Source organism: Podarcis tiliguerta (genome assembly GCF_965153285.1).
Source record: "Podarcis tiliguerta genome assembly, chromosome: 10".
Lineage (NCBI taxonomy): Eukaryota > Metazoa > Chordata > Lepidosauria > Squamata > Lacertidae > Podarcis > Podarcis tiliguerta.
In genome coordinates this window covers 46,053,285-46,080,689 of record NC_139543.1, presented here as the reverse complement: position 1 = coordinate 46,080,689, position 27,405 = coordinate 46,053,285, and the positions used below count along the sequence as shown (strand labels likewise).

Here is a 27,405-nt window from a genome sequence, read left to right as displayed (position 1 = left end):
AGAAACCTGAATTCGAGTTCTTCATCTGGCTAATTGATATAAGGAGAAGCCCACTGGATCAGAGAAGAAGGCCAAGCAGGCTGGCAAGAATCCTCAAGAGCTTGTCTATAAAGAAGAGCAAGTTGTGTTGTTATAGCTATCTCCACATTCATTGTGGAAAATGAATGGAAAATGAAAAGAACAAGCCCGATTAGTTCCATTCGTTTTAGTTAGGATAACATATGTGAATTCAAATTGAAGAGTTCTGAACAACAACAAAAACATCTTTCATTTGATTATTTTTCACTCATTTCCGCTGGGATGAAGAAACAGAAACAGTCTGGAGCAGCCTATACAGGTCACAGAAAGTTGATGTGGAGAGGACAAGAGCCAGAGAGATCAATGCATCAGTCAGGTATAAAATGGGGTCTATTAAAAAGGCACACCAAAATTATCATGCCAAGTTACAAGCAGAGGAATAGGCGGTTGGTTCTCCATTGAAAACTAGGAATACCTTGGAGGATATGCAATGATATTTTCAATGCCTTATAGAACTGATACCCTTTGACCAATCTGCCTGAAATTATTTGGCTGGTCCAATGCTTTGGGGAGATAAGTAGAAGGCCTTGAAATTTCATTACATTTGAATAGAAAGTACAGAGGTTACAGGTTGTGGAGTGGCTGGGGTGCCCATTGACATCAATGAACATGAATGCAACTGTGTGTGTGTGTGTGTTTTCTTGATCAGTTTTGATAGGGAGGCTTGCATGACTGGACCACCCAGAGCAGTCTTGGCACTCAGGGCAGTCCTCATTTTTCTACTGGAGGCAACAATATGAACTCAAAAGACAAGCACTGCTGCAGGCTGCCGGAACTTGAAGTCAAGCGAAAGATAGCAGGTTTATCGTGGTTCTGAATAGACAGCAAAGTGGGGAAACCTGGCAGCTAGGACATCAGAATAATCAGAGAGTGAGAGACATGGGGCAGCAGCAAAAACAGGAGCAAAATAAAATACTCATCAGTTTGGTACGTATATACACAGCTGTTTTGATGAGTGGTTTTTTTCTATCTTCCTGTTGAAACCTTGAATAGACAGCAGCCAATCAGCAGCAAGCAGTAGTAAGCCATGGAGGAGGGCCCCCGCATATAGTGTGACCAACAGAAAGCAAGTCTGCCAGGCCTATGGTGGGACAGGACAAATAATGCCTCGGTTGATCAGCTCCTGCGCTTTCCGTCTGGATCCGTCGCTGATCAAAGCTCTGCTGTCCAATTGGATCCCAACCACGAGGCACTGGAATATAGCATAGCAGCTTCTTTGAGAAAGGGTGCCTTCTTTAACCCTGTGTTTCCCAAGAGGGCAGACCAACAAGTAGAACAGCAGCAAGTCTCTCTCCTTCAAAGATGTTAGGGCTTCAGCTTGAAATAAGCTTCAACTGTAGGAAAACAGAGCAGACATCAGAGCAGGGATGGACGAGTTCTGCAATTACATATATTCTCAAACAGTATTTAGTGTTGGGCACACGGAATGCAGCTTTTGTTTTATCTCATAATTTAAGTTTCTAGTTCTCAAGGATGCAGAGACAAGCTTTCAAGGATGTGGACGGTGCCTGGTAAAATCACAGGGTGGGGTTTTCAGAGGTCAGCCACAGAAGCACCAAGAAGACCAGATTTTGGGGCACAGGTCAGAGGCCCTGCAGCCTCTGGGTTTCCTAAAACAATGTCCCCACAATAGTTGGCAGTCTCTAGTGTCTTTTTTAAAAAAACTTTTTACAGTCGAGGCACTGCTGCAAGCAAAGCAAACAGGTGTGGGGCAGTTTGAGCACTGGAGAGAATGGGAACAACTGTTTGCTCTGAATGCAGCAGCACACTCACTGTAAAAAGAAGAGTTAGCTGCAACAGGTAAAGAAAAGAAGACGACAGAGAGGCAGGGAAGATGAAGTTTTGCTTCTCCAGGCCAGTGCTGGTGTAGGAAACCCCCGCTCCCCTGTGCTGCTTTAAGAGCAAAAATGCTGCAATGTATGTGAGCATGTATGAAAGCTGTTCATCTGAGCCTCCTGAACATGTACATGTGTTTTCTGGAGGTGGGAAGGAGAAAGTGTTGTGGTGTGATATGTAGTGGACTTGTAAAAGGGTATTGGGAAATGATATATAATGAATTGAAAAAATTGTTTAAAAGTACCTTTCCAGAAAAAAACCCAGAGTCCTTTCTGTTGGGGATAATTCAGAGGGAAATTCCCAGGTGTCAAAAAAGACTATGTATGTATGCTACTACTGCGGCCCATGTTTTGTTAGCCCAGAAATGGAAAATGAGCAAAGTCCCAACTAAAGAAGAATGGCAACTTAAACTGATGGTATAAGCGCAGCTTGCAGATTTAACATATAGAATAGGAGAACAAGAAGAATGTACATTTAAATGTACTGGAAAATGTTTACTGAATATATGGATGAAAATTGTGTTCATTTAAAAACCCTGGTAGCATTAAGATAAATTCAACAGTGTAAATAAGTTTTGATGGATGTAACAACGGATTACAGAATGGTTTAGTTCATGTAAAACATGCAGGGATGTATGGTATGCAAAATGGACCACGGAAAGTGAAGAAGGGAAGTCATTGGTTTAAGGTTGTTTAAATGAATATTTTGAAATGTAAATTAGAAAAATTATATATAAGACCCAAGTGCCCAAGAAGAAAGTCTTTCTGACACTTACTTGCATATTCCTGGGGTGTCATGGGCCGCTCTATAACGTGCCTGAAGGCTGCAATCCACTCTTGCTGCTCCCTCTCAGTCTCACAGGTGAAGAGGTATTCCCGGTCAGGTGTGATAATGGTGATGCCATACGGCCACGTGAAGGTGCCCTGCGTGCCAGTTGGCAGCCCTTGCCGGACACCATATCCATGCCCATCACTTCCTATGAACACTTCACCTTTCGCAAAAGCATCCTGCAAGGTAGGAGAGAAATGGGAGGTGTGCCTTGGGATTCCGGTCCATGTTAGAGCCCACACTGGACCAGAATGAAAACTCTGATGGGGTCGTCAACCAGAGGCCTTTTTATTAGGAATTTTGGGTGCAGATATACCAAAGGAGCAGAAACGATTATTTATGTATGCAATGACAGCAGTGTGGATACTACTGGCCCAGAGATGAAAAGAAGACAAAGTCCTGACCAGAGACGAATGGTTGATGAAGATGATGGACTATGCTGAAATGGCGAAACTGACTGGGAAAATCAGAAACCAGGAAGGAAGAACTTTAAGAAGGAATGGGAAGGAAGAGAAGAACTTTAAGAAGGAATGGGAAAAATTTACAATGTATGTAAGAGAACACTGTAAGCAACTAAAAACTTTGGCAGGATTTGAGGGATTCTTGTAATGTACTAAAAATTATGGTAAAAATGGGTTATTTAAGAAAAATAGAAAAAATAAGAGAAGCAGTTGAAAAAAGATTAATAGTGGTAACCATGGAAGGATGGAGAGGAGTCAAAGAATGCAGGGAATCCTAAATGATGGTGTTGGTGTTTAATGTTTGAATTTAAATTAGCAATGTAAAACTTTAAAAAAAAAGATTTGGGGGGAAAAAGAAAACTCTGAAGGGGTCGTCGAAACAGTTTCCCAGGGTGTGTAGCGGCACAATGGGGAAGGAGTAAAGCTTGATGATGTGCCAGAATCTTAAACCCCACCCTTTAATGTTAGAAGGAGCAGAAGCAGCTCAGACAGTTGAAGCAGCAGCCTGGGGGAGTGGACATTTCCCATCACTGTTCCCTCCATAACAGGAATAAGAAACCTATAGGCCTCTAGAAGGTAATCTTAAGGTAAAGGTAAAGGTACCCCTGCCCGTACGGGCCAGTCTTGACAGACTCTAGGGTTGTGCGCCCATCTCACTCAAAGAGGCCAAGGGCCAGCGCTGTCCGAAGACACTTCCGGGTCACGTGGCCAGCGTGACATCGCTGCTCTGGCGAGCCAGAGCCGCACACAGAAACGCCGTTTACCTTCCCACTAGTAAGCGGTCCCTATTTATCTACTTGCACCCAGGGGTGCTTTCGAACTGCTAGGTTGGCAGGCGCTGGGACCGAGCAGCGGGAGCTCACCCCGCCGCGGGGATTCGAACCGCCGACCTTTCGATCGGCAAGCCCTAGGCACTGAGGCTTTAACCCACAGCGCCACCCGCGTCCCATGTATGATTACGCCACCCGCGTAATCATAGAATCGCAGAATTATGAAGTTGGAAGGGACCGCAAGGATCATCTCGTCCAAGTCCCTGCGATGCAGGGATCTCAAATAAAGCATATCTGACAGATGGCCTGACATGCTGTTGGGCTCCACGTCCCATCAGCCCCAGCCAGCATGGCAAGCGGTCAGGAGTGATGGGGGCTACGGTCCAAGGAAACGTGGTTCCCTGTTCCTGCCAATGGCTCATCTATTCCAGTGTCTTGTTTTCACAACGGCCAGCCAAGTGCCAAGCCTGCAAACAGGACTTGAACACAAGACCACTCCCTCATGCCCTGTGGTTTCCAGCAGCTGATATTCAGAGGCATTACTGCCTCCAACCATGGATGCAGAGGACAGCCATCATGGCTAGTAGCCACCGATCGCCGTCTGCTCCATGAATTTCTCCCACCCTCTCAAGTTGGGGGCCATCCTGTGGGGAACAAGTCCCACGGTTCAAGGTTTCAGGAGCTGTCTCTTTGCACCTGTTTTGAGCTTGCCACTCATCAGAGAGGGGGGAAACCCAGCTTTAACGAAAGTCTGACAGGCAGAAAGCAAGCACTAAAACTTTAGCTTCCTAAATCAGCATGGCAACAGGAGCCGGTTTGATAGGCAGCAACCCTGCTCCTGTTTCAAGCAACACAAGATGGCTATTCATCTGCTGGAAGACAGTGTAGGATAATAAAGAACTGAGAGCAGAGCGAGGTGGGAGGGGATAAGGGGCAATCCAATTGCTGGCTTACCATAGGATCCTTGAAGTACATCAGCCTTCGGTGGTCCAGAGTGAACCAGCGCTTCTTGAAAGACTCCTTTTGCTGCAGAAGAACAAGAGGAGGGAGCCCTCTCCTGGTCAATCTTCGATAGTGGCTTTAGAAGTGCATTCAATTCTTATATCACATCTGTCCTAGTAGCACAGAGTTAAGAGGGCCCACCCAGACTGTTGTTTGTTGCAGGTATTCTACAACACGTTCTTAACACAATAATAATGCATTAGTACAGTGGTACCTCGGGTTAAGTACTTAATTCATTCCAGAGGTCCGTTCTTAACCTGAAACTGTTCTTAACCTGAGGTACCATTTTAGCTAATGGGGCCTCCTGCTGCCGCCGGAGCATGATTTCTGTTCTCATGCTGAAGCAAAGTTCTTAACCCAAGGTACTATTTCTGGGTTAGCAGAGTCTGTAACCTGAAGCGTCTGTAACCTGAAGCATATATAACCTGAAGCGTATGTAACCCGAGGTACCACTGTAGTGGATTTTCCCCCCTACTTTAATTTGTTCTACAGTGCTTCCCCAGTGCTACCACATTAAAGCTGTCTGGGGAGTGGGGGGGGGGGGGGAGAGGGTGTTAGAGGATACCAAAGCAGGACAAAAATATACCAGAACGCTTGTGGTATAAAACATTATGGGATATGTACTGACTGGAAGTGGAGCAGTGTGACTGCCTCAGCCTTAATCTCGCAAGATTCATTCTTGCTGTTTTCATTTTGCTGATAGTTTACTCTTGGCTAAACCTTGGGCAGGGGATTTTTTTAAAAAAACACAACAACAAAACACATTGGCACCTCGCAATAGCTTCTGAGATGAACAGAGATTTAAAATAAATATAGAAACCTAAATAAATAAATTGATATACCCTGGGCCCAGTCTTCTCCATGTAGCCTTCTTTCAGGAAATTCCGAGTCAGACGGCTTTTGAGCTGCAACAGAAGGACAGCTTTTGACTTATCAGAAATGGCTGGGAAGACACTCAAACACTATGCATAATCAGAGGTTTGGATAGACTGAGACTGGAAATGGGGTGGGGTAGGGTAGGGTAGCGGGGAAACGTCTTTTTACCCAAGGTATCAAAACAACTAGTTCTGTCCAGCCAAACCCAACCAAACACACACACTCTACCCAATTTCACTTTGAGTCAAAGATGGCCAAAGAGCTGAACGTAATTAGATTTGCAATGACACTAGGAAGCCAGTTAGTCTGTAGTGCAGCCTTGCAAGCAAGCTATGCAGAAGGAATGAAAACACATGCCAGAAATTTTGTTTTGTGGATTCAAGTGCTCTGTTGCCCCAGCACAAGACATCCACTTTTAAAGAAATCAAGCCAACTTTAAAAAGATAATGCAGCTAATAAATTGAATGCACTGAAAAGTGTGGGATAAACAAGTGGTTGACAAGGCAATGTGTAAACACCAAACAATCACCTGACATGACAATCAGGATGAATGCTGCTGTCACATAACTGCAAAGAAATCAAAATGAATAAAAGACCAGCCATTCTCTGCACAAACGTTGTGCAAGAAAAATCAGGATGAATGTTGGATAAACAGGTTGCCTGAAGGAGCCCAATCTTGTTCCATAACTTCCTTACCTCTTGATCACTGGCAACAGGAAAGGCCACCTTCAAATAGTGGAATTGTACTGCGCGGATCGCATTGAACCAGTCCACAATTTCCTAGATAGAGGAAGGGCACACAAAAGAACAATGAACCGGAAGCTTGACCCTAAGTATGTCTAGGTAAAGGTAAAGGGACCCCTGACCATTAGGTCCAGTCGTGACAGACTCTGGGGTTGCTTTATTGGTCGAGGGAGCCGGCGTACAGCTTCCGGGCCATGCGGTGAGCATGACTAAGCCGCTTCTGGCAAACCAGAGCAGCGCACAGAAACGCCGTTTACCTTCCCGTCGGAATGGTACCTATTTATCTACTTGCACTTTGATGTGCTTTCGAACTGCTAGGTTGGCAAGAGCAGGGACCGGGCAACGGGAGCTCACCCCATCGCGGGGATTCAAACCACCAACCTTCTGATCAGCAAGCCCTAGGCTCTGTGGTTTAACCCACAGCACCACCTGCATCCCTCAGGTCTACTCAGAAGCAAATCTTGTTGGTTTCTAAGAAACCTGTTGGACAAGGCTAAAAGCCAATGTAGACCAGCATCCTGCTCTTATAGCGGCCAACCCATGGGAAGCCCACCTGCAGAATGTAAATGCAACAGCACTCTCTCCACTTGTGATCCCCAGCAGCTGGTATTTAGAGGCACACTGTCTCCGACAGTATAGGCAGAACTTAGCCATTGTGACAAGGAAACACTGATAGCCCTATCCTCCATGAATTTGTCTAATCCCCTATGCCTATGGGACTTTCTTCCTGGTAAGTTTGCAGCATGTGTCTGAGGAACCCAAAGTCCAATTGAAGAAAGTTCCTGGGCAGCATCAGTGAACATCTCCCACAGCTAGAATTCATAATAATCCAAACAACATCCTGCCCCACGACGGTTTCCTACCAGGGCCATATTGACTGGCAGTGCTAAGGACTTGTATTTAATTTGCAGCTGTTGCAGGCAATGCTTGTTCTGACAGTGTGAGAGATGAGGAAAGGGAGTCTGCCTTGGACCCAAAGATTCCCAGACATGAAGCAAGAAGGATCTGGGTTGTCTCCAGTGGTGGACTTTGACCTCTAGTACCATTTATGCCAGGTGTGAGCAGTCCCAGGCTTCCTGGGTCTACTTGGTTTTTTTACTAGAACCCCTAAGACCCACCAGCCAGAGCCAGGTGCAAAACACATGCAGCCGATATTGAAGAAAGGCTGCTTCTGAGCACGTTTCTGAGCCTAGGAATGTTTTTGGCACCAGAACAGAAACTAGGCTCTCACAGGCCTTTCGCACAGAAGACGACTCCTGTTTAGCTTTCTTCATTTCAGCAGCCCAGTTAGATGGATAAAGTCATTTGGCTGTTGCTGTTGTCAAGCTATTGAGTCAGAAACACCCCGAGATCTACCTGTGTCACTCCTTATCTAGACCTTCTTCTGATAGAAGACTCTGACTCTGTCAAATCCAGGCTTTCTCCACCATTTCCTACAGAGTGCCACACCATACTGCTAGCCACGGCCCCTGTACCTTCCCATCCTCATGATAAAGGAAGATGTTGCGAGTCTTGTTCTCTTTCAGGTAGGTGATCTGCAGGCCATTTGGGTTCCCTGTCTTCTCTGGCTGGAACGTGGCATTGATAGTGTCAATTTTAACAACTACTTTTGGTTCTTTGGCCTGAAAAGAAAAGAATGTTGGTATTTATACAACACCACTGGTGCACAAGGGATCTTTCAGAGCTTCATAAGCAAAAATAAAAACAGGCAGGCCCTTAACAGTTTAAAGTGTGAAGAGATGGGAGATGACAGGAGCAATGCAAGGGCAACTCAGATTTCCTTACGGTACTGCAAAGGAAATTCTGAAGCATCCTTCTGAAGACTGTAGGAAAGGTTGCCCATTCCGGGTTGGGATGCACTTACACAAGTAGACTGCTACTCACATCCTGTTTGACAAAATACTTGAGACAGCCCTCTCTCTCGGACAGCAGAAACCTGCGAGGAAGATACTGCCCGTTGTCTCTGCCTCGCTTCCACAGAATCCCTTCCTTCAATCCTAGGAGGAAAATGCAAGCTGGAGATTACATGCACTGGCCAGAACGGAAACATCAGGCAGCCCAAGACACACAGGAAGCTGCCATGTATCAGGGTTGCCTACAAACTGCCAGTATGTTGTGGGAGAAATTCCAGCATATACTGGGAATTTAGGTTCATGCAACTGAAGTGGATTAAAGTGCCCTGTCATCCTGGTGCAAAAAAATCCACTTAAACACACACACACACACACTGAGACTTTTTGCAGCTAGGAAAGCAATGGGGGAATGCACTGAAAAGTGTGGAATGAACAAATGATTAAGGGGGGAAAGCGAAAACACCACGCAAGCACGGGAGGATGAATGCTCAGCCGCATAACCTCCTTGCAAGCAAATCACAACAAATACTCAATAAAGACCAGACACTCCCTAACCTCTGCATAGGCTTTATGCAAGCAAATCAGAATTAATGCTCAATGAAAAGGCCGTCTGGAAGAGGTCTGTGTAGTTGCTCCTGCACCTCAATTACCTAGTGCATTTGTAAACAGATTATACCAGGCTAGTTGTCCATCCAGCCCAGGCTTCCTCAACCTCGGCCCTCCAGATGTTTTGAGACTACAGTTCCCATCATCCCTGACCACTGGTCCTGCTAGCTAGGGATCATGGGAGTTGTAGGCCAAAAACATCTGGAGGGCCAAGGTTGAGGAAGCCTGATCTAGCCCAATATTCTCTGTTTTGGCTGGCAATAGTCCTTCAGGGTCTCAGTCAGAGAAAGGTATTTCCTATCACCTTCTCCCTCATCTTTTAATTGGAGATCTCAAGAGGACTGAACCTGGGGCCTTCTGCATGCAGGGGGGGGGGGGCTCTGCCACTGAGCTATGGCCCCTGTGCACTGACCACTGGGGTTTCTGTACAGCAGATACATACTGACCTACAGAGACCAAACCCCTCCATCATTCTACTCCAAAAGTCTACATATTTTAGCACAGTGCATTCTCCTCCATGCTGTCAGGGTGAGAGACATCCTAGATGAGAGATGACCGAGGAATTATTTGATCTGCCGTTATTAAGGACTAGCTACTTAAGTTCTAGCTTCCACTTTTCCTCTGACCATTTCTTGTGTCTTTTTACAGCTGTGTGACAGCAACAATTCAGCAGGTAGCACTTTCCTCCAACGCTGCTGGAAAAAGCATAGTTGAATTTCTGAAGTCTTTTGGGGGGGGGGGAGGCTTTGCAATAAGAAAAAGTAGCAGCCATGCTGTAAGTACTTCAGTTCTAAAAGGGTGGAAGGTGGACGTGAAAACTGCTCTGCCTGCCCCCACTGAGGAAGCATTCACACATAGAGATGGTCTTCCACTCTGTTTTCACACCCTTTGCTACATACAGGCCACAAGCACTGAATTATAATTCTTCCTGTTTCACAGGTAAACCATTTCCTCTGGTGAGCAGCCCTGATTATGTCATTTCATGACCCACTCCGGGAGTTTGAAGGAGGGAAAACAATGTGCCAAATTGTCTTCTTCTGTCACAAGCAGGGCCGGATTTAGGTTTGATGAGGCCCTAAGCTACTGGAGGTAATGGGGCCCTTTATATGTCCAGCTGTCCTTTGTCAACAACAAATTGTCACTTTTTATGTGTTGAATGTATGCTATATGATAATTTATGGACCAAATAGGTATCTAAAGCCATTTGCACATATTGCCATGCAACCAGTCCATGCAGAATGTAGGCACCCAGTATATAGAAATGAGCAAACCAGTGATATTTTAGGGAGCAGGCTAGCAGGTGGGGCCCGTTATTTACAGTACATCATAGGAGCCTACACAACACAAAACATTGTGTTTTATTTTATTTGTTTTTTATCTTATATTTTGAAAATGTACATACAGGTTTTTTCCCCTTTAATTTTTTTGGGGGCCCCCAAGAGAGTGGGGCCCTAAGCTATAGCTTGTTTAGCTTATATGTAAATCTTGCACTGGTCACAAGGCTGCTAGCTTTCCAGAGGGATTGATTCCACTGTAGAAGGATTACCATTGGAATATGGCGGATGTTTTCCTGGCTCCGTGAATTCTTTCCGTTCGTATTTGGCTCGTACCCACTGCTCTCTCAGAACTCTGTGGGAAGTCGAGAGAGATGATATGGTGACAGGTAAGAGAAATCTCACAACGCACAACCCTTTCTCCCTTCCCAGATGGAGATTCGGCACTTACTGGCAATCAGTGTGGACTGGGCGGTAATAGTACATAGGAACATGGGCCTCATACGTTGCCTTGGCCACTGCATTCCCATGCTGCATCAAAAACTAAAAAGGGGGAGATGCACAAGTTAATGCTCATACCCTTTTCATGTAAGCCTCAACCTGGTGCCCTCCACATGTTTTGCACTCCAACTCCCATCAGCCCCAGCTAGCCATGATAAGCTGACAGAGATGCTCTCCTGGGTAGCCCTACTTTTACGTACCACCCCATAAATTTTCAAAAGCCTTGTCACCTACAACTCTGCGCAATGTCCATTCTCTGTACAGCTAATTGTCTCCCAAAATCAGAACACGATGAAATGGGGAGCTTAGGCTGAAATCACATTCTGGGATTCTGTTATCAATGGAATCAGGGCCATTTTACACACTGCAAAGCTGTCCTCCAACTAGACGCTAGAGTGGGTTGGTGGGGAAGAGAAAACCCCCAGGCTGAATGCCAGTCTTGGGCTGCCGAAGGGTCCAAGTTGGCCTGCAAGGCAATTTCTCCAAACCACATCCACCTGTCAATCATCTGATGTTACTGGGTGATATCCGTGGATAGGCAGGGTTCATTCCTGCTGGGTGCAGTTTTTCCAGTGTATTCCAAGCAGGAAACATACTGACAAAGGAGACCCCTGCAGCCAGCAGGACTGAATTCTCCACTGACCCCTCCAGCCTGTACCCCACACAGGTCAACTTGGACAGCAGTCATCTAACAGGTGGACAAGCCCTGAGCTACAAAATGGCACTGAGCTGAAGCCAAAGCTTAAGAAATCGTACCAAGAGGTTTGGTTACAGAAGGAAATTTCTAAGCACAGTGGTCAAAAAGCTCCGTGTTGCATTTTCAACAACATATTTGGTGGAACATGGTTTTAGTGTGGTCATCCAACTTCTCTCCAAGCAATGAAACAGACTCCAGATTACTAAAGGTGGTGACTTAAGACTCTTGCTACGTGACTTTAAACCAGACACCGGGACACTGGTATCACTTCATCAAGCACATTTAGAATTTGCTGAACAGTGAAATAGTTACTAAATGTATCTAAGACTCTTGTTAAATGACTTTCAAAAGCTGGTATCACTCGATCCAGTTCATCAATTTTGTTGAATTAGTTAAACTAAATTGTTTAATTGGATTTTGAATTAACTGTTACTGTTTTGAATTTTATTGTTCTATTATCGTCCTTAGTGGGTCATGCAAACCATTATTCTGAATGATGCTTTTTGTAGGGTAGGGGGCACTGGGGATGAGTTTATGGAACCAAGAGGGCAGTGGCCTGAAATAGTTTGGGAACCACTGATTTAAAGCACATTTAAAGCATACACCCCCCTCCAAAATAATCATGGGAACTGTAGTTTACCCCATCACAAAGCTACAAGTCTCAGCACCCTGAAAAAACTGCAGTTTGCATGATTATTTGGGGGATGTTTAAAATATATGATTTATGTGCACCCCAATATAAAATGCTCATCCAAAAATACAGATGAAATCAACAAAAATTAAAAACAAGTACACATAATAGAATTGCATGTCTATTAGACTGGTACCCAAATGTTTTCATTCTTGAGCATGGACCAGTCACTTTCAGGCAGTTGGCAAGCTTTGTTCTTGATCACAAAATCCTGCCACTATTGAACTCCCTGCTAATGAGATCTGTGGCTATGCCCCAGCTCAGTGTTTCAGATCTGTGACAAACAATTCAAACCCTTTTGCTACACTCACAAAGCAATCCAGGCTTGGGTGGGAGGAGAGGAAGAAGCCACCTGAGTGACTCCTCATCTAACACAAATCCCTATCTTCCCTATTCCACGCTTATGCACCAGCCACATCACCATGACATTTGACCTCTACAAGGCCCCGGGGTCCCCTCCTTCCCTGACACAGCAGCCTCAGGAGAACTCAACCTTTTCTCATCCTCCATGATTCCCAGTCTTACATTTCTGAAGCTTGGTGCTCTCTTTTCTTTTCTTTTCTTTTCTTCCCTTCCCTCTTTACTCCCAGCATTCTTGAGAGAAAAGAGGGGCGAATTCTTTGCATCTCCTATACAAATATATTATTGAGTGAGTAGCTTCTTGGGGACACAAGACTCACCTGCACCTGACCTTCATCCCAGTGGTCCATCCTTAGTGACTTGACTTTGCTGATGTCAGAGATGTTGCGATGAATCCCTGAGCAGTTTAAGCAGAGGAAGACGCCCAAAGTATAGGAGGCCCAGTCAGGGTCTAAGGGGAATAAAAGTGTATCAGTGGTTGGAGACTGGGTATTATATTTATTTACTAAACAGGTTCAAACCCACCCACCCCAAATTTCTTGAGAGGCCTTGTTTGACTAATATATAAGAGGAGTCCTGCTGGATGAGGACAAAGGCCCTTCATCAGGTCCACTCTCTATCCGCCATCTTGACAGCCCCAAACTCAAGGCTAGCAGCAGCCCCCAAGTGGTGGAATTCCCTCACCACAAAGATGTTTCTGCCACCTTCATTGTCAAGCTTTCTTCAAGGGTTTTGAAGATGCAGCCCTTCACCAAGCCCATTGACCCTTGAGAGGCATACATTTTAGGCCCCACTGACTGAAAATTGTTCAAAACTGTTTCGAAATGCCATATTTCACTTCGTTTTGGCCCACCCTGGGATTTCATGTCACATGGCGGTTCGTAAAAATAACAACCCAAGGACCATTATTGGAATCCAAGAACACTTTCCAATCAGCCAGAAACACTTGAGGGGGTGAAGCCATGGGTGTGGCCTGAGAAAGGTGCAAGGGCTAAACAGAGAGGTACAGAGGGCCACATTCGGCCTCCCAGGCTTGAGGTCCCCAACCTCTGCCCTAGCACAACAAATTCACTTTTAAAACAGCAAGGAATGAACGAATGATTAATGGAAATATATATGAATGCCCTGCGCACACTTTAGGATGAATGCTCCTTGTCACATAACATACCCGCAAACAAATCAGAACAAACACTCACCAAATACCTAATCTCCATGGAAGCTTTGCGCAAGGCATAAGTTATCTGGAGGAGCTCCAGGCTAGATAAAAACACAATGCCCAAACGTGCCAGCGCTGCTTCTCCTTCATTAATTCCCCACAACCCGCCACTCCTTCCAAGGAATGGTCATTTCTTTGACTGCTTCAGACGTCCATCACATTTGCTAGCTGCCCTCCACTTCTGCCCTGAAGCCTCCAAAATTGATTTACCAGGTTCCCCGCAATCTGCACACAAGGCATTCTCTTCTTTGCTCCACACTTCCTTGAGGCTGTTCACATTCCTGCCATCTTCTGTAGCCATCATCTCTGGAATGTCTTGGAGCCCTCTGGGGCAGAGCGGAAATCTGCTTCCTTGGTACCTGTGATCACACGTCCACCTTGCACAAGAGGTAGATTTAGAGAACTTTTTTGAGGGTTCCCCCCCTTTCTTTTAAAGGAGGGAGAGGCAGAGACACAGCTGCCTCTGTGTGAGGCAGCTGGAGTGGTAAGAAAATGCTTGCAAGGGAAAGCAGCACAGGCAGAGGTGTTAGCTGCAGGCGAGGCAGCAGCAGCGGCAGCAGCGGCAAAGGAGGCTGTGCCTGTGGGTATTAAGGGAAGTGCAGCTATTAAACATAAAAACCGGTTTTTCCACATCTCACAGGGCTAGAGGCCAAGCCTGAGAAAAAGGAACTCAAGCAGCACGCAAAGTGATAAAATGCAGCACAACCCACATTCGTTACTATGCCCTTGTTTGTTAAAAAGATTCTTAAGAGCACTCCTAAGCTTACACTAACACTCCCTTTGCAGCTGGTACTGGTCTTATCTAAGAGACAAGAGATTGTAGTTTGACCAAGCCCACACAACAAAGCAGTGGCAAAAGCTAGAAGTCTTCCTGCAGCAATCTTTGCCAACCTGGTGCCCCCGAGATGTTTTGGGGACTCTCATCTCCCACCAGCAATACTATAATCTAAAAATGTTAAGTTGACAGTATTGCACACATACAAACCCCTTTTAAAGCTTAGGCTGCAATCCTATGCACCCTTACTTGGGATTGGACGCCCACTTAAATGTGTTGTGAAAGTGGGGATTATTGGTTTTTGTTCTTATTTTCATTATGTATTTTGTGCCTTTTGTATTGTAATTTTGTGTTGCAAACTGCTCTGAGATTTGTATAAGGTGGTATGCAAATAATAATAATAATAATAATAATAATAATAATAATAATAATAATAATAATAGAAACTGAAAACATCAGCTTACTGAATGAGAGGAGATGCATCAGCAATTGTAGCTGATGATTCCTTTTAGGCTGCAGTCCAATACACAGTTACGTACAAGTACATCCTGTTGAACTCAATGGGTCTTTCTTCTGAGTAGACATGCACAGGACTGCAGTTAACCACAGAACCAAAACCTTTCCCAGGTCAGCGGCCATGTCTTAAAAAAACAAGAAAGGGGGCACCTTCAACTAACCAATTTGTTAGGGCGTACAGAGCCACTCTGTTAGATGCATGAAGCAATTTCCAGAGGGAAGGGCTTGCCTCTTGCAACAATAAACCAGGCTAGTCTTTTAAGGCGCCACTGGTGGGAAGCAGGTGGCGCTGTGGGTTAAACCACAGAGCCTAGGACTTGCCGATCAGAAGGTTAGCAGTTCAAATCCCCATGACGAGGTGAGCTCCCGTTGCTTGGTCCCTGCTCCTGCCAACCTAGCAGTTAGAAAGCACGTCAAAGTGCAAGTAGATAAATAGGTACTGCTCCAGCGGGAAGGTAAACGGCGTTTCCGTGTGCTGCTCTTGTTCGCCATGCTGGCCACATGACCTGGAAGCTGTATGCCAGCTCCCTCGGCCAATATAGCAAGATGAGCGCCGCAACTCCAGAGTCGGCCACAACTGGACCTAATGGTCAGGGGTCCCTTTACCTTTACCTTTAAGCTGCACTGAGCAGATTATCTGTGCATTTCCCCCTTCAAGACAATTCTGGACACTGTATAGTTTGCCCCTTAGAATCCTAGAATGGTAGAGTTGCAAGGGACCCCCGGGGGTCATCTAGTCCAACCCCCAGCTGTGCAGGAATCTTTTAGTCAACCTATGAGGCTCAAACCCATAACCCTGAAATGAAGAGTCTCAAGCTGCTCTACCGATCGAGTCCTGTCAAACTACAGCGTCCAGAATTCTTTGAAGCGGTGGAGAGGGGGACGTAATTCGAATCTGTCGCGCGCACACAGTCTGCATTGCTTTTTTTTTTTTTTTTTAATGCAAGGCTTGCATTAAAAAACTCCTCCTGAAGAGGCAGCCGGGCGCCGCCAGTCGGTTGTGCTCGGTGGAGGGAGGGCCCAGCAGCAAGACCCACAGGCGGAAGAGGCGGCGTCAAGGCCCCGGCCCCGGAAGAAGCGCGCCTTGGTCGCCGGAGCCCAGCATGGGCCGCAAGAAGAAGCAGAGGCAGGAGTCTCGCGCGGCGGCGCTTCGCAGGGTCGTGACTTTCGACGAGGAGAACCGGCGGTGAGTGCAGGGGAAGCGGGCGGCCGGTTGCTTCTCCCTCCCCGCGCGAGGCGACGGGCGCGGCTTCCCTGCACGAGGTCTCCCACCCAGGCAGCGGGGTTTCGCGCCCGAAGGGCAGCTGCGAAACCCTCGGAAGCATACCGCGCGAGCACCGCGATCCGAGGGTCTAGTTCACACGTGCAGCGGCACGGGGATGGAGTGGAGTGTGCTTCGACGGGGCGAGGGAAACGCATACATAGACAGTGGTACCTTGGTTCTCAAACTTAATACATTCCAGAAATCCATTCCAAAACCAAAGCGTTCCAAAACTAAGGTGCGCTTTCCCATAAAAAGTAATGCAAAATGGATTAATCCATTCCAGACTTTTAAAAACAAACCCGAAAGCAGCAGAACTATCCAGTAGCACCTTAGAGACCAACTTTCGTGCATGCACACGAAAGCTTATACCAAGAGCAAACTTAGTTGGTCTCTAAGGTGCTACTGAATAATTTTTTTAATTTTTATATATATTTCGACTGTGTCATACCAACACGGCTACCTACCTGAACCTAAAGCAGTAATTTAACATGAATTTTACTAACTAACGAGACCATTGATCCATAAAATGAAAGCAATAAACAATGCACTGCAGTTACACAATTAATCAATCTGGGTTCCACACAGTCACAAAAACAAAACAAAAAAGCTGCAAAAACAAATAGCAAAAACAGACCTCAGCGTAGCACTCAAATCGGAAGTGTGGCCCTCAAAATGGAGCACACTCGGCTTCCGAAAAATGTTCGCAATTTGGAACACTTATTTCCAGGTTTGCCGTGTTTGGGTTCCAAGTTGTTTGACTACCAAAGCGTTTGAGAACCAAGGTACCCCTGTACACACACACACACACACACACAGCATTCCCACAAAGCAAACAAGTATAATTATTATTTATTTATTCAACTTATATACCGTCCTATACCCAGAGGTCTCAGGGCAGTTCACAACAAGACCATAACATATAAAAATCAAACCAAAATCAGTAACCCAAAACCTCCCCCCCCCCAAGCCACGTTCTAAAAGGGTGTTGGATGTCAATAAGATCAACCAAAGGCCTGGTTAAAAAGCAACGTGTTTGCCTGGTGCCTAAAGGTGTATAACCGGCAAATAGCTGGACTGAGTTTTATAATAAAGTCCATTCTGCCTATTTTATGTTTTTACTGAATTTCAATACTGCTCAGGTATACAATATAAATATAAAAGTGGACAATATAAAACCATAAGCATACCAGAGTAATAAACAAAACACTAATCCTCTCATACAGTTTAAAAGGCCATAGGTTGTGTAATTAGCCAAAGGCCTGGGAGAAGAGGAATGTTTTTGCCTGGAGCCTAAATGTTTTTTAATGAATGTGCCAGGCAAGCCTCCCTGGAAAGAGCGTTCCCCAAATGGGGAGCCACGGCAGAAAAGGCCCCCTCCTGTGTTGCCACCCTCCAGACCTCTTGGAGAAGAAGCATACGAAGAATGCAGGGTCCAGGTCAGTCCATATGGGGAGAGGTGGTCCTGAGTCGTTCCAAGGCTGTATAGGTCAAAACCAGCCCTTTGAATTGGGCCCGGAAACTAATCGGCAGCCAGTGCTGTCGACTCAGGAGCGGTGTAATATGCTCAAACCGTCTTCTCCCTGTGAATAACCACCTGCCTTCAGGGGCAGCCCTGCGTATAACGTGTTGCAGTAATCTAACCTAGAGGTTACTGGAGCATAGATAACAGAAGTTAGGCTATCCCTGCCCAGATTCTAACTCCTTACAGTGGTATCTCAGGTTAAGTACTTAATTCGTTCCGGAGGTCTCTTCTTAACCTGAAACTGTTCTTAACCTGAAGCACTGCTTTAGCTAATGGGGCCTCCCGCTGCCACCGCGCCGCCGGAGCACGATTTCTGTTCTCATCCTGAAGCAAAGTTCTTAACCCGAGGTACTATGTCTGGGTTAGCGGAGTCTGTAACCTGAAGCGTATGTAACCTGAAGTGTATGTAACCCGAGGTACCACTGTATTCTGTTGCATGTGTGCGCCAGACCCTATAAAGGGAGCTTAGCCCATGATGCTGATGGTTTTGTGCTGTTTGTGGCTTTATGAGGTGATTGTGATTGAGAAAGATGGCTTTTGAGCTGCTAGGGGATAGCTGTTCTTCCAGTGTCTCTGACTTGCTCTTTGGTATATTTACTCTTCCCAGGGATTACTTGACAGGGTTCCACAAGCGTAAGGTTGAGAGGAGGAAAGCGGCTGTGGAGGAGATAAAACGCAAACTGAAAGATGAGCAAAAGAAGATGAAGGAAGAGGTATATATTCTGGGTGGGGAGGGATGTATTGTCAAAGCAAACACAATAAAGTATCAGACCTTGGTCAGCTTTTCCAATTCTCTGATGAAGTGTCACTATATTAAGTAATACTGCATGGTTCGTGAAGCTATAGTGAAGCAATGGTTGCCTAGGAACTATTGAATGAGTTTCCTTAGAGTTTCCTCCTGGTCAGAAACGGTTTTTGCCAGGAAATCTGTGGCCCTCTAGATGTTGCCAGGCTACAACTCCCATCATCCCTGACTGATGGCCAGACCTGATGGGAGTTGGAGTCCAGCATTGTTTTTGGGGCCCCAGGTTTCCTATCCCTGCTGGGAACCTATGACCAACAGAATAGCCTGACAGACAGGATTTCTCAAGGAACATGAGATTCCTACAATGACTGGTTTGGCCTCCAAAAGATCATTTAGGGAGCTGCATTATACTGAGCCAGACTATTGGTCCGGTTAGGTCAGTATTGTCTACATGGACTGGTAGCAGCTCTTGAGGGTTTCAGAATAGGGTTCTGTCCCATCCTTATCTGAAGATGCCCAGGATTCAACATGGGAATGTCAGTATGTAAAGCAGATACTCTGCAACTGGGCTACATCCCTTGTTTATCACACCCTGATCCTTATGCCTCTTCCAAAGGTCTGTTTATAGGCTTGCTCTCCTTTTATTTTGACTTGGTCGTAACCTCGAGTCTCCTTTCAGTCCTACTTCTCAGAAGCCTGCCTTCCATTTTCCCTTTGTGCCCTTTAACACCACACAAGAGTATGCAAAATTGCACTTGTTCACTATCCTGACAACCTATTCCTCCCTGTCTTTTCTACTCATCATCTCATTCTAGACATGCAGACCAGACCTGTGTTTGTTTAAAGGTAAAGGGACCCCTGACCATTAGGTCCAGTCGTGACCGACTCTGGGGTTGTGGCGCTCATCTCACTTTATTGGCCAAGGGAGCCGGTGTACAGCTTCCAGGTCATGTGGCCAGCAGGACTAAGCCGCTTCTGGCGAACCAGAGCAGCGCACGGAAACGCCATTTACATTCTCCCTTCGGAGCGGTACCTATTTATCTACTTGCATTTTGATGTGCTTTCGAACTGCTAGGTTGTGTTTGTTTAAAGGTAAAAGTAAAGGTACCCCTGCCCGTACGGGCCAGTCTTGACAGACTCTAGGGTTGTGCGCCCATCTCACTCAAGAGGCCGGGGGCCAGCGCTGTCCGGAGACACTTCCGGGTCACATGGCCAGCGTGACATCGCTGCTCTGGCGAGCCAGAGCCGCACACGGAAACGCCGTTTACCTTCCCGCTAGTAAGCGGTCCCTATTTATCTACTTGCACCCAGGAGTGCTTTTGAACTGCTAGGTTGGCAGGCGCTGGGACCGAACGACGGGAGCGCACCCCGCCGCGGGGATTCGAACCGCCGACCTTTCGATCAGCAAGCCCTAGGCGCTGAGGCTTTAACCCACAGCGCCACCCGCGTCCCTACGCGGGTGTTTGTTTACTCCATAGTAAAAAAAGCAACAACCCTGGGATTGCAGGCATGATGGACACAGTATTGTTATCTGAGAAACTAAATGCTGGAATTTCCCCAGGTAGCTGCTGACTTACTACTCGGCTCCAGAGGAGAAGGCGTGGAAGTTCTGGTTTCTGTGATTTTGGCTGATGTCTTGGATGAGACCAAGCAACTGTTTATCTGAAAGCGTTCTAATTATTTGGGGCATTTCTTTGTTTTTAGAGGCACAAAGAGTACATGAAGATGTTGAAAGAGAGAGAAGAAGCCTTGGGTACGTGTCCTTTCTGAAGGTGTAACCGTTAAAGTGGTCTGTGTTGTTATTTAATGTATTAATCCCCTTTTACATGTGTCGCAAGGGAATTTACAAATGTCAAGACTGTGGAGATAGCGGCTCATATTGTGCATCTTTTTGGTTATGTGTTACTGATGGACTTTCCCTCTCCTCCACCTTCAGAAGGATAGTTATTGTATGACGTTGCAGGAATCCTAGCAAAGATCAGCCCTGTTGAATGGCTGATGGGATTTGTAGTTCAAATCACCTGGAGCGTATTGGTATAGTTCATTAGAATTCTAAAAACCATGGCAGAAATCATCTAGTTACAACAAAAAGTAGTAGTTGGGAGTCTCAAGCACCTGTGTGCATGAAGAAATAGAATATGTAGCAGTTTGTCTGAGAAGTTCAAACTCAGAAGAGTTTCTGCCCTAAATTCTCCATCCTTTACGTTGAAGAAACTGTTTTGACACTTGTGATTTCTTTGGGTTCCTTATTTAATCTTCCCAGAGGAAGCTGATGAACTGGAGCAACTGGTAACATCCCAAACGGAGTCTGTGAGCTATGACCACCCAAACCACACAGTCACTGTTACTACAATCAGTGACTTGGACCTCTCAGGAGCACGTCTGGTGGGACTAAGCACCAACGAGGTAATTCCTCTCTGCAAGCTTGTATGTCCAGCCCAATTCTATTTTTTTCTAGAGGTGTATGTTTGTTGATTAACTAACTACTGGAGCTTAGGACTGGCATCTCTCTTAAATTATTTAACAATCCCATGTGTGTGCCACAAAAAAAGGTTGCTGCCCCAAGGAGCCTGCAGCCTAACATTCAGCATAGAGAAGGCATTGGGGGTGGAAGAATATGCATTCAGTTTGGACCTTGTAAAAGGTAAACGTAAAGGTACCCCTGCCCGTACGGGCCAGTCTTGACAGACTCTAGGGTTGTGTGCCCATCTCACTCAAGAGGCCAGGGGCCAGCGCTGTCCGGAGACACTTCCGGGTCACGTGGCCAGCGTGACATCGCTGCGCTGGCGAGCCAGAGCCGCACACGGAAACGCCGTTTACCTTCCCGCTAGTAAGCGGTCCCTATTTATCTACTTGCATCTGGGGGTGCTTTCGAACTGCTAGGTTGGCAGGCGCTGGGACCGAACAGCGGGAGCGCACCCCGCCGCGGGGATTCGAACCGCCGACCTTTCGATCGGCAAGCCCTAGGCGCTGAGGCTTTTACCCACAGCGCCACCCGCGACCTTGTAGTTGGACTTAATTTCCATGGAGCTTCACATTTGCGTTTTTGAAGAGTCAATCTCTGAACCAGCCAATTTTGAAAATGTTTCATTTCATGAGACGTCTTGTAAGATAGAAAAGCCATCTAAGCATTTTTCAGGGCCGACCATTTCTCAAGAGAATATGCTATTGCTAAGTAGGAACCGTGTCTCTGTCCAAAGTGGTACTTGGAGAAGTTCAATATAAGCGTCTCTTGCCATATGCTTTGCAACTCCTGCAGTGCTTGACAAGGGAAATCCTCAACATTAGTCACTTGGGATAAACGTGAACAGCTGGAGGGAGGAGCATTTTCTGTGCTGAGTCCTTGCCTCTTTTGGTATCTGCCAGATTCCCACAAGCTGCTTTTTCAGAGCCCAGCATAAGCTCTGTGCTGTTCAGTCAAATCTGCTTTTGATCAGAATTGTTTCTTCAAAATAAAAAAAATAGATCTTTATATAAACACATGGCTTCACATTCTCTAATGTAGGCTAGAATAAAATGATGGAGTGAGGATCTGTTCCTGGATCTCCCTGGTCCTGCACCATGCTGACTCACATACGGTGCTCTGTGTATTTGAAGGATTTAACATCCTAGATCTCATTAATACCCACAATAGCACTGTATGATAGGCCAGTATTAGAGATGGTGATGAGAGCTTGCATAACAGCACATGGTATCCTTGATTTAAACTGAGGTTTCCTGGCTCCAAGGTCACACTGATAGCCACCACACTTAATGAATATGTGCTGCAAGTTCTGATTTACCCTACAAAAGAAGACAAGTCTGATGCAGTAGCTGATTTTGAAACTAGCTTAGTAAGTAAGTTACTTGTAAAATTGACCCAGGTTCATATATGTTTACACTAGCAGTGCCTAGATTTCTGTGTGGCTCATATGCCTCTTTTTTATTTTTTTTAGGGAGAGGATGCTGGAATTGAAAAAAAAGATGAAGATGCTTCAAGCAAACCTACATGCATCTTTCCTAAGAAATCTAGAGATCCTTTCCTGTCGCAGAGGTAGTTATGATTGGTTAACCATCACCTTTTAACCTTCAAAACCAAGTTCAGAACATCTGTGGCTCTCCCAAGTGCTGCTGGAATGCAACTCATTTCATCCCTGACCATTAGCTATGCTGGTTGGGGCTGATGTGAGCTCAGTATCAGAGGCCCCATGCCTCTGTATTCTAGTTAATTGCACTCATGCCTTGCTGATGGGTTTCCCATAGGGATCTGGTTTGCTTCTGTGAGAACCAGATGCTGGACTATATGGGCTTTAATTCTCATCCACCAGGACACAGGAGAGCCACAGGGGTTTGCTCTCCCTCAGAGAGATAATTCTGGGGTTGGAAGAGACCCTCCCCCTTGCTCTTTTTCACCCACTCATAAGCCAGTCTGTGAACAAACTGTCTTGAATGTCAGCAGTGTGCCAAGGACCTTGAGTCTTAAGGACAGCCTTGTAAATAAGTTACGTTGCAATCCTACTTACTTTGGATTTGCGCCCCATTGAGCTACATACGACTTACTCCTGGGTAGAAATAGTTAGGTTTGCACTGTTAGTTACCCAAAACTGCCTCCGTGCTGGTGGGCACAGAGGAGAAATGCCTTCTTCTGGGGCCGCTGTGGGTTGTAACAAGGTTGTAACTTTTCACAGCCTGGTTAAGAAAAACGGAAAGTAAAGCCTTCTAGCAAACAGTGGTGCAGAGAGGACAATGCAAATGTACTGTCTTGCCTTCCTCTGCAGCCAGCCCAGAAAGCAAGCAGAGTGCTGGAGGAGGAAGGGAGAGATTTGCCTCTCCTCAACCATCCCACTCACTCACCCGCATGGAATTCCTGGTCACCAGTGGCTACTGTGTTGTTAAATGCAACAAGGGTTCAATGCTGAAATACCATTATGTAGCAAAAAGGGTTGATAACCATGCTGCACCACAAGAGGGCATTCTCTGCCTTGTCTCAGCGCCATTCACTCACTTTCTAATTTTTTAGGAGGCAAGGAAAAACCATTGTTGTCCAAGCAGGTTTCTGCGTCCCACGTGTTCATAGATGAATGTTTTTATTCCACCATTAATGACATTGTTTGTGTTGTAATCTCTCCTTTTAAAATACTGTATGTTAGCAAGTGCATTTTTAAAAAGTGTTGCTGTGTGCAGTGCTCCAGTTCAGGGTTCCAGGAAGCCTGGTTCACATTCCTCCCTCTCCCACACCCTGTCCAAAATAGTCAGCCAACGTTCTGTGCCCACTGAACATGCTCAATCTTCATTGGGGCTGGGTGTTGTTGTTGTTGTTGTTTTGGAGTTTTGCCTTTATCCCGAACGTGTGTGTATGTTTGTTTGTTTGGTTAGGTTTTGGTGCCTCTGAAGACCTTTTCCATTCCTGCATCAATTTGCTGTCACATTGCAATGGGCTTCCTTAGGATTAGCACTCGACGAAAGAGGTTGTCAAGGTGGGGGGCTGGATCTAGCCAAGCCTCTTGACCCAGGCTGTTGACTGGGCCGCTGTCCTGTGACATCAGATGCTGCTGGGGCTGATGGGAGTTGCAGTCCAAAGCATATTGAGAGGACCAGGTTGGCAAAATTTGGGTTAGCCTGCAGAAATGGCTTGCACGAGACGTGGCGATGGCCACCAACTTAGATGGCTTTCAAATGCAATAAGAGCAATTCACAGAGAACAAGGCTATCAGTGGCTGTTAGTTGTGCCTCTATACCACCTCCAGAACCAGACACAGCATGTGTCTGGATACCAGTTAGCAGGAAGCAATAGCAAGAGAAGATTGTTGCCCTCATGCCCTGCTTGCGGTCTTCCAGGGGCATCTGGTTGGCCTGGTGCAACAGGGCTCTGGTTATGCAGGTCAGAGTTGCCTAGACTGAGGTTGGGGGAAAGGGGGGTCTTAAGGAGAGAAAATAGGACTGATTAATATTCCTGGTACAGGGGGAGACTCTGGCAGGTTGCAGATAGAAAGGAGACATCCAATGAGGTTGTTGGACTGCCTATTCCTGTCACCTTTGACTATTGGTTATATTGGTTGGGGCTCCAACAACAACTGGAGAGCACCACGTTGGCTATCCCTTTTCTTTCAACAAGAAGGAGTGGCTAGAATATGGCATTCAGATCATATGACGCTCCCCATGTATCAAGTGAGGCCAATTGGTCCTTGTACAGTCTACGCTGGCAGCATGTCTCGAGCGTGGGTCTTACCTGCTATATGAGATCCCTGGAGATGCCAGGAATTGAACCCACGGCCCTCCACATGCCAGCTGTATGCTCATACCGCTGAGCTATGCCTTCTCCCAGGTGATTTCCCATCTAGGTAGCATACAGGGCCAGATCTGCCTAACTTCAGCAATAGTTACGCACCACATGCCTTCCAAACAGAACATGCAGCTGTGCCCTGACACAGGAGAAGCAAGAAATGGGCGTGGGAAACGTAGCTGGGGCTGAAGCGTTTTATAAATGAAGACTGGGAACTGGTTTGCCTCTGGAATTCATTTATTTGTTCTCCTCCCCGTTACAGGATTTCTTCGCTCACGGCCACACTGCATTCCCGTAGCCAGAAAAAGACCAAAGGAAGGCAGGCCAGACACAGCCAAGGATCGAGGAAGAAAGCCCAGAAGCCAAGTACAGGGCGGACGAGCAAGACCCTGCGCCGAAGAATGACGGGCAAAGGGAGGCATTTCCAAGACTGAAGTGAAGACAGTAGCCTGCTAAGTTTTGAGAGCTCTGGGTTACTTGGAAAGCTCACTTTGTGTCAGCGATGTCTCTTTCGTTCAGAGCTCCAGTGGAAGTGCAAAACTTTCTTGAACCTAGTTCGTGAGCCGAGGAGTGCTGGGCCTGTTGCTTGGAAAAGTAAAATTATTTTTGTGCACAACAGCCTACGTTGACTAAGCAAGTGTGATTGTTGTGTGTAGGCCCCTTGCTCTGTAACTCCCTGCACAAAAGAAAGAAAGAGCAGATGCACTTTTCCCAAGTATTGATAACAGCTAAACTGTTAAATGGTTACGTCTGCATAGAAGTCCAGGGTCTGTGTCCTTCCTCACTGGGAGATCTGGTGCTATGAATGCTTAGTGAGTGACCACATAGGCCCCAGGCAAACTTCTTTCTTCTGCCTGCATCATTTTTTTTATTTTGTTATATAAATGTCTGTTGGGAGGAAACTTTGTATGCCTTTATTTCTCACGAACTCTTCTGACACTTGGATTGTAGGAGAATCTGCTGGCTACTCTTATTTATAGAGCATCTGCGACAAAGGGCTTTGTAACTCTCTGCTTTACCCTCATAAAAGATTTGTGCTATTCTCATTTTAGATGTGAAAACACACACAGTTACTTCCTTGTGGTCACAGACAGTGAGTCTACAGCAGAGAAGGGGATGGAAGGCAGGTCTCCCAGATCAAAGGCTGTTGCTCCATCCAAACAAATAGCATGGCTAGGATCCAAGAGCTGCTTTAGCTTAGTTGCGTCCCTGGGTTTGCATTTACCTGATGGGATTTTTCAAAGATATTTTTGGTGTCATTTCCCACAGTGCCCAAAGCCACTCACAGCGTTAGCATCATGCAAACCACTGAGATAGATATTTTTGATTACCGTATTTTTCGCTCCATAGGACGCACCGGACCATAGGAGGGGGAGAACGGGGGGGGGGATTCTTGTTCTCCCCCTCTAAAACAAGGTGCGTTCAAGGTACATTCACCCAGGCTTGTGGGGCTGGTGGTGGGGGGTAGCGCTGCTTTCCCCCACCGCCAGCCTCAAAGATCCCTGAAGCCTTTGGAGCGCAGCACCCGCTGCCCTGGAGAGGCTGTGCGTGCAGCCATCCCCAAGGTAGAACAGTGAGACGGAGCCCTCCGTCTCGCTGTTCTGGCCTGGGAACAGCCTTGCTAGCTTCTGCAGGACAGCGGGGTGAAGGTACCCCGCTGCCCTGGAGAGGCTGAGCGCACAGCCGTCCCCAAGCTGGAACAGCGAGACGGAGCCCTCTGTCTCGCTGTTCTGGCTTGCGAACAGCCTTGTAAGCTTCTGCAGGACAGCGGGGTGAAGGCACCCCGGTGCCCTGGAGAGGCTGTGCGCACAGCCACCCCCAAGCTAGAACAGCGAGACGGAGCGCTCCGCAGTGCTCCGTCTCCTTGTTCTGGCTTTGGGCTTAGCGGCGCAGCCTGCATTCGCTCTATAGGACGCACACACATTTCCCCTTAATTTTTGGAGGGGAAAAAGTGCGTCCTATAGAACGAAAAATACGGAAAACCGCAGTGACGGTCAAAATACAAGACATTTGGAGGGGAAAAATTATTGCAGAACATCTTAATAAATTCAAATAGGATTTATTAAAGAAATACAGTGTACCCCGGGTTAAGTACTTAATTCATTCCGGAGGTCTGTTCTTAACCTGAAACTGTTCTTAACCTGAAGCACTGCTTTAGCTAATGGGGCCTCCTGCTGCTGCCGTGCTGCCGGAGCATGATTTCTGTTCTCATCCTGAAGCAAAGTTCTTAACCGGAGGTACTATTTCTGGGTTAGTGGAGTCTGGAACCTGAAGTGTATGTAACCCGAGGTATCACTGTAAATCTAGACTTAATATGTAAGTGCAGAGCAAAATCAAACTTAGCGTGCACAGACCCTCACACCCACTAAAGCTAACCCATGCAACAAAAAGCTAGTCCTGCTGTCCTCCAAATGACCAGAAACTTAGAGTCCTAGAAACATAGAGTTTGAAGGGACCCCAAGGGTCTTCTAGTCCAACCCCCTGCAATTCAGAAATTCCAACTAAAGTATCCATGACAGGTGGCTATT

At 46.4% G+C, this 27,405-nt stretch overlaps 2 protein-coding genes across 2 annotated transcripts; one reads left to right on the top strand and one right to left on the bottom strand.

The window, feature by feature from the left end:
• Positions 1-253: 253 nt before the first annotated feature.
• On the bottom strand, positions 254-15,916 carry LOC310658608 (arf-GAP with dual PH domain-containing protein 1-like). Its single transcript, XM_083400826.1, has 13 exons — positions 15,697-15,916; positions 15,108-15,209; positions 14,004-14,170; positions 12,898-13,028; positions 10,780-10,871; positions 10,601-10,683; positions 8,480-8,592; positions 8,071-8,217; positions 6,548-6,631; positions 5,818-5,880; positions 4,928-4,999; positions 2,690-2,921; positions 254-1,412 (listed from the first exon to the last, which is right to left on the bottom strand). Exons 2-13 carry the CDS (start codon positions 15,113-15,115, stop codon positions 1,384-1,386), a joined length of 1,221 nt encoding a protein of 406 aa, XP_083256952.1. The 5' UTR covers positions 15,116-15,209; positions 15,697-15,916; the 3' UTR covers positions 254-1,383.
• Positions 15,917-16,112: 196 nt separating this feature from the next.
• Positions 16,113-25,779, top strand: NOL12 (nucleolar protein 12). The gene is made up of 6 exons (XM_083400855.1): positions 16,113-16,270; positions 18,478-18,583; positions 20,320-20,368; positions 20,879-21,021; positions 22,551-22,648; positions 25,140-25,779. Exons 1-6 carry the CDS (start codon positions 16,188-16,190, stop codon positions 25,309-25,311), a joined length of 651 nt encoding a protein of 216 aa, XP_083256981.1. The 5' UTR covers positions 16,113-16,187; the 3' UTR covers positions 25,312-25,779.
• Positions 25,780-27,405: the final 1,626 nt, after the last annotated feature.

Bases quoted from the DNA above. Each gene is read 5' to 3' on its own strand.
- NOL12 (XM_083400855.1), top strand. From the start codon at position 16,188: ATGGGCCGCAAGAAGAAGCAGAGGCAGGAGTCTCGCGCGGCGGCGCTT. The intron at 16,271-18,477 runs GTGAGTGCAGGG...TACTCTTCCCAG, and splicing joins TTCGACGAGGAGAACCGGCG to GGATTACTTGACAGGGTTCC. The intron at 18,584-20,319 runs GTATATATTCTG...CTTTGTTTTTAG, and splicing joins AAAAGAAGATGAAGGAAGAG to AGGCACAAAGAGTACATGAA.
- LOC310658608 (XM_083400826.1), bottom strand. The intron at 10,684-10,779 runs GTAAGTGCCGAA...GACTTCCCACAG, and splicing joins CCAGTCCACACTGATTGCCA to AGTTCTGAGAGAGCAGTGGG. The intron at 6,632-8,070 runs GTACAGGGGCCG...TCCTCTATCTAG, and splicing joins TTTATCATGAGGATGGGAAG to GAAATTGTGGACTGGTTCAA.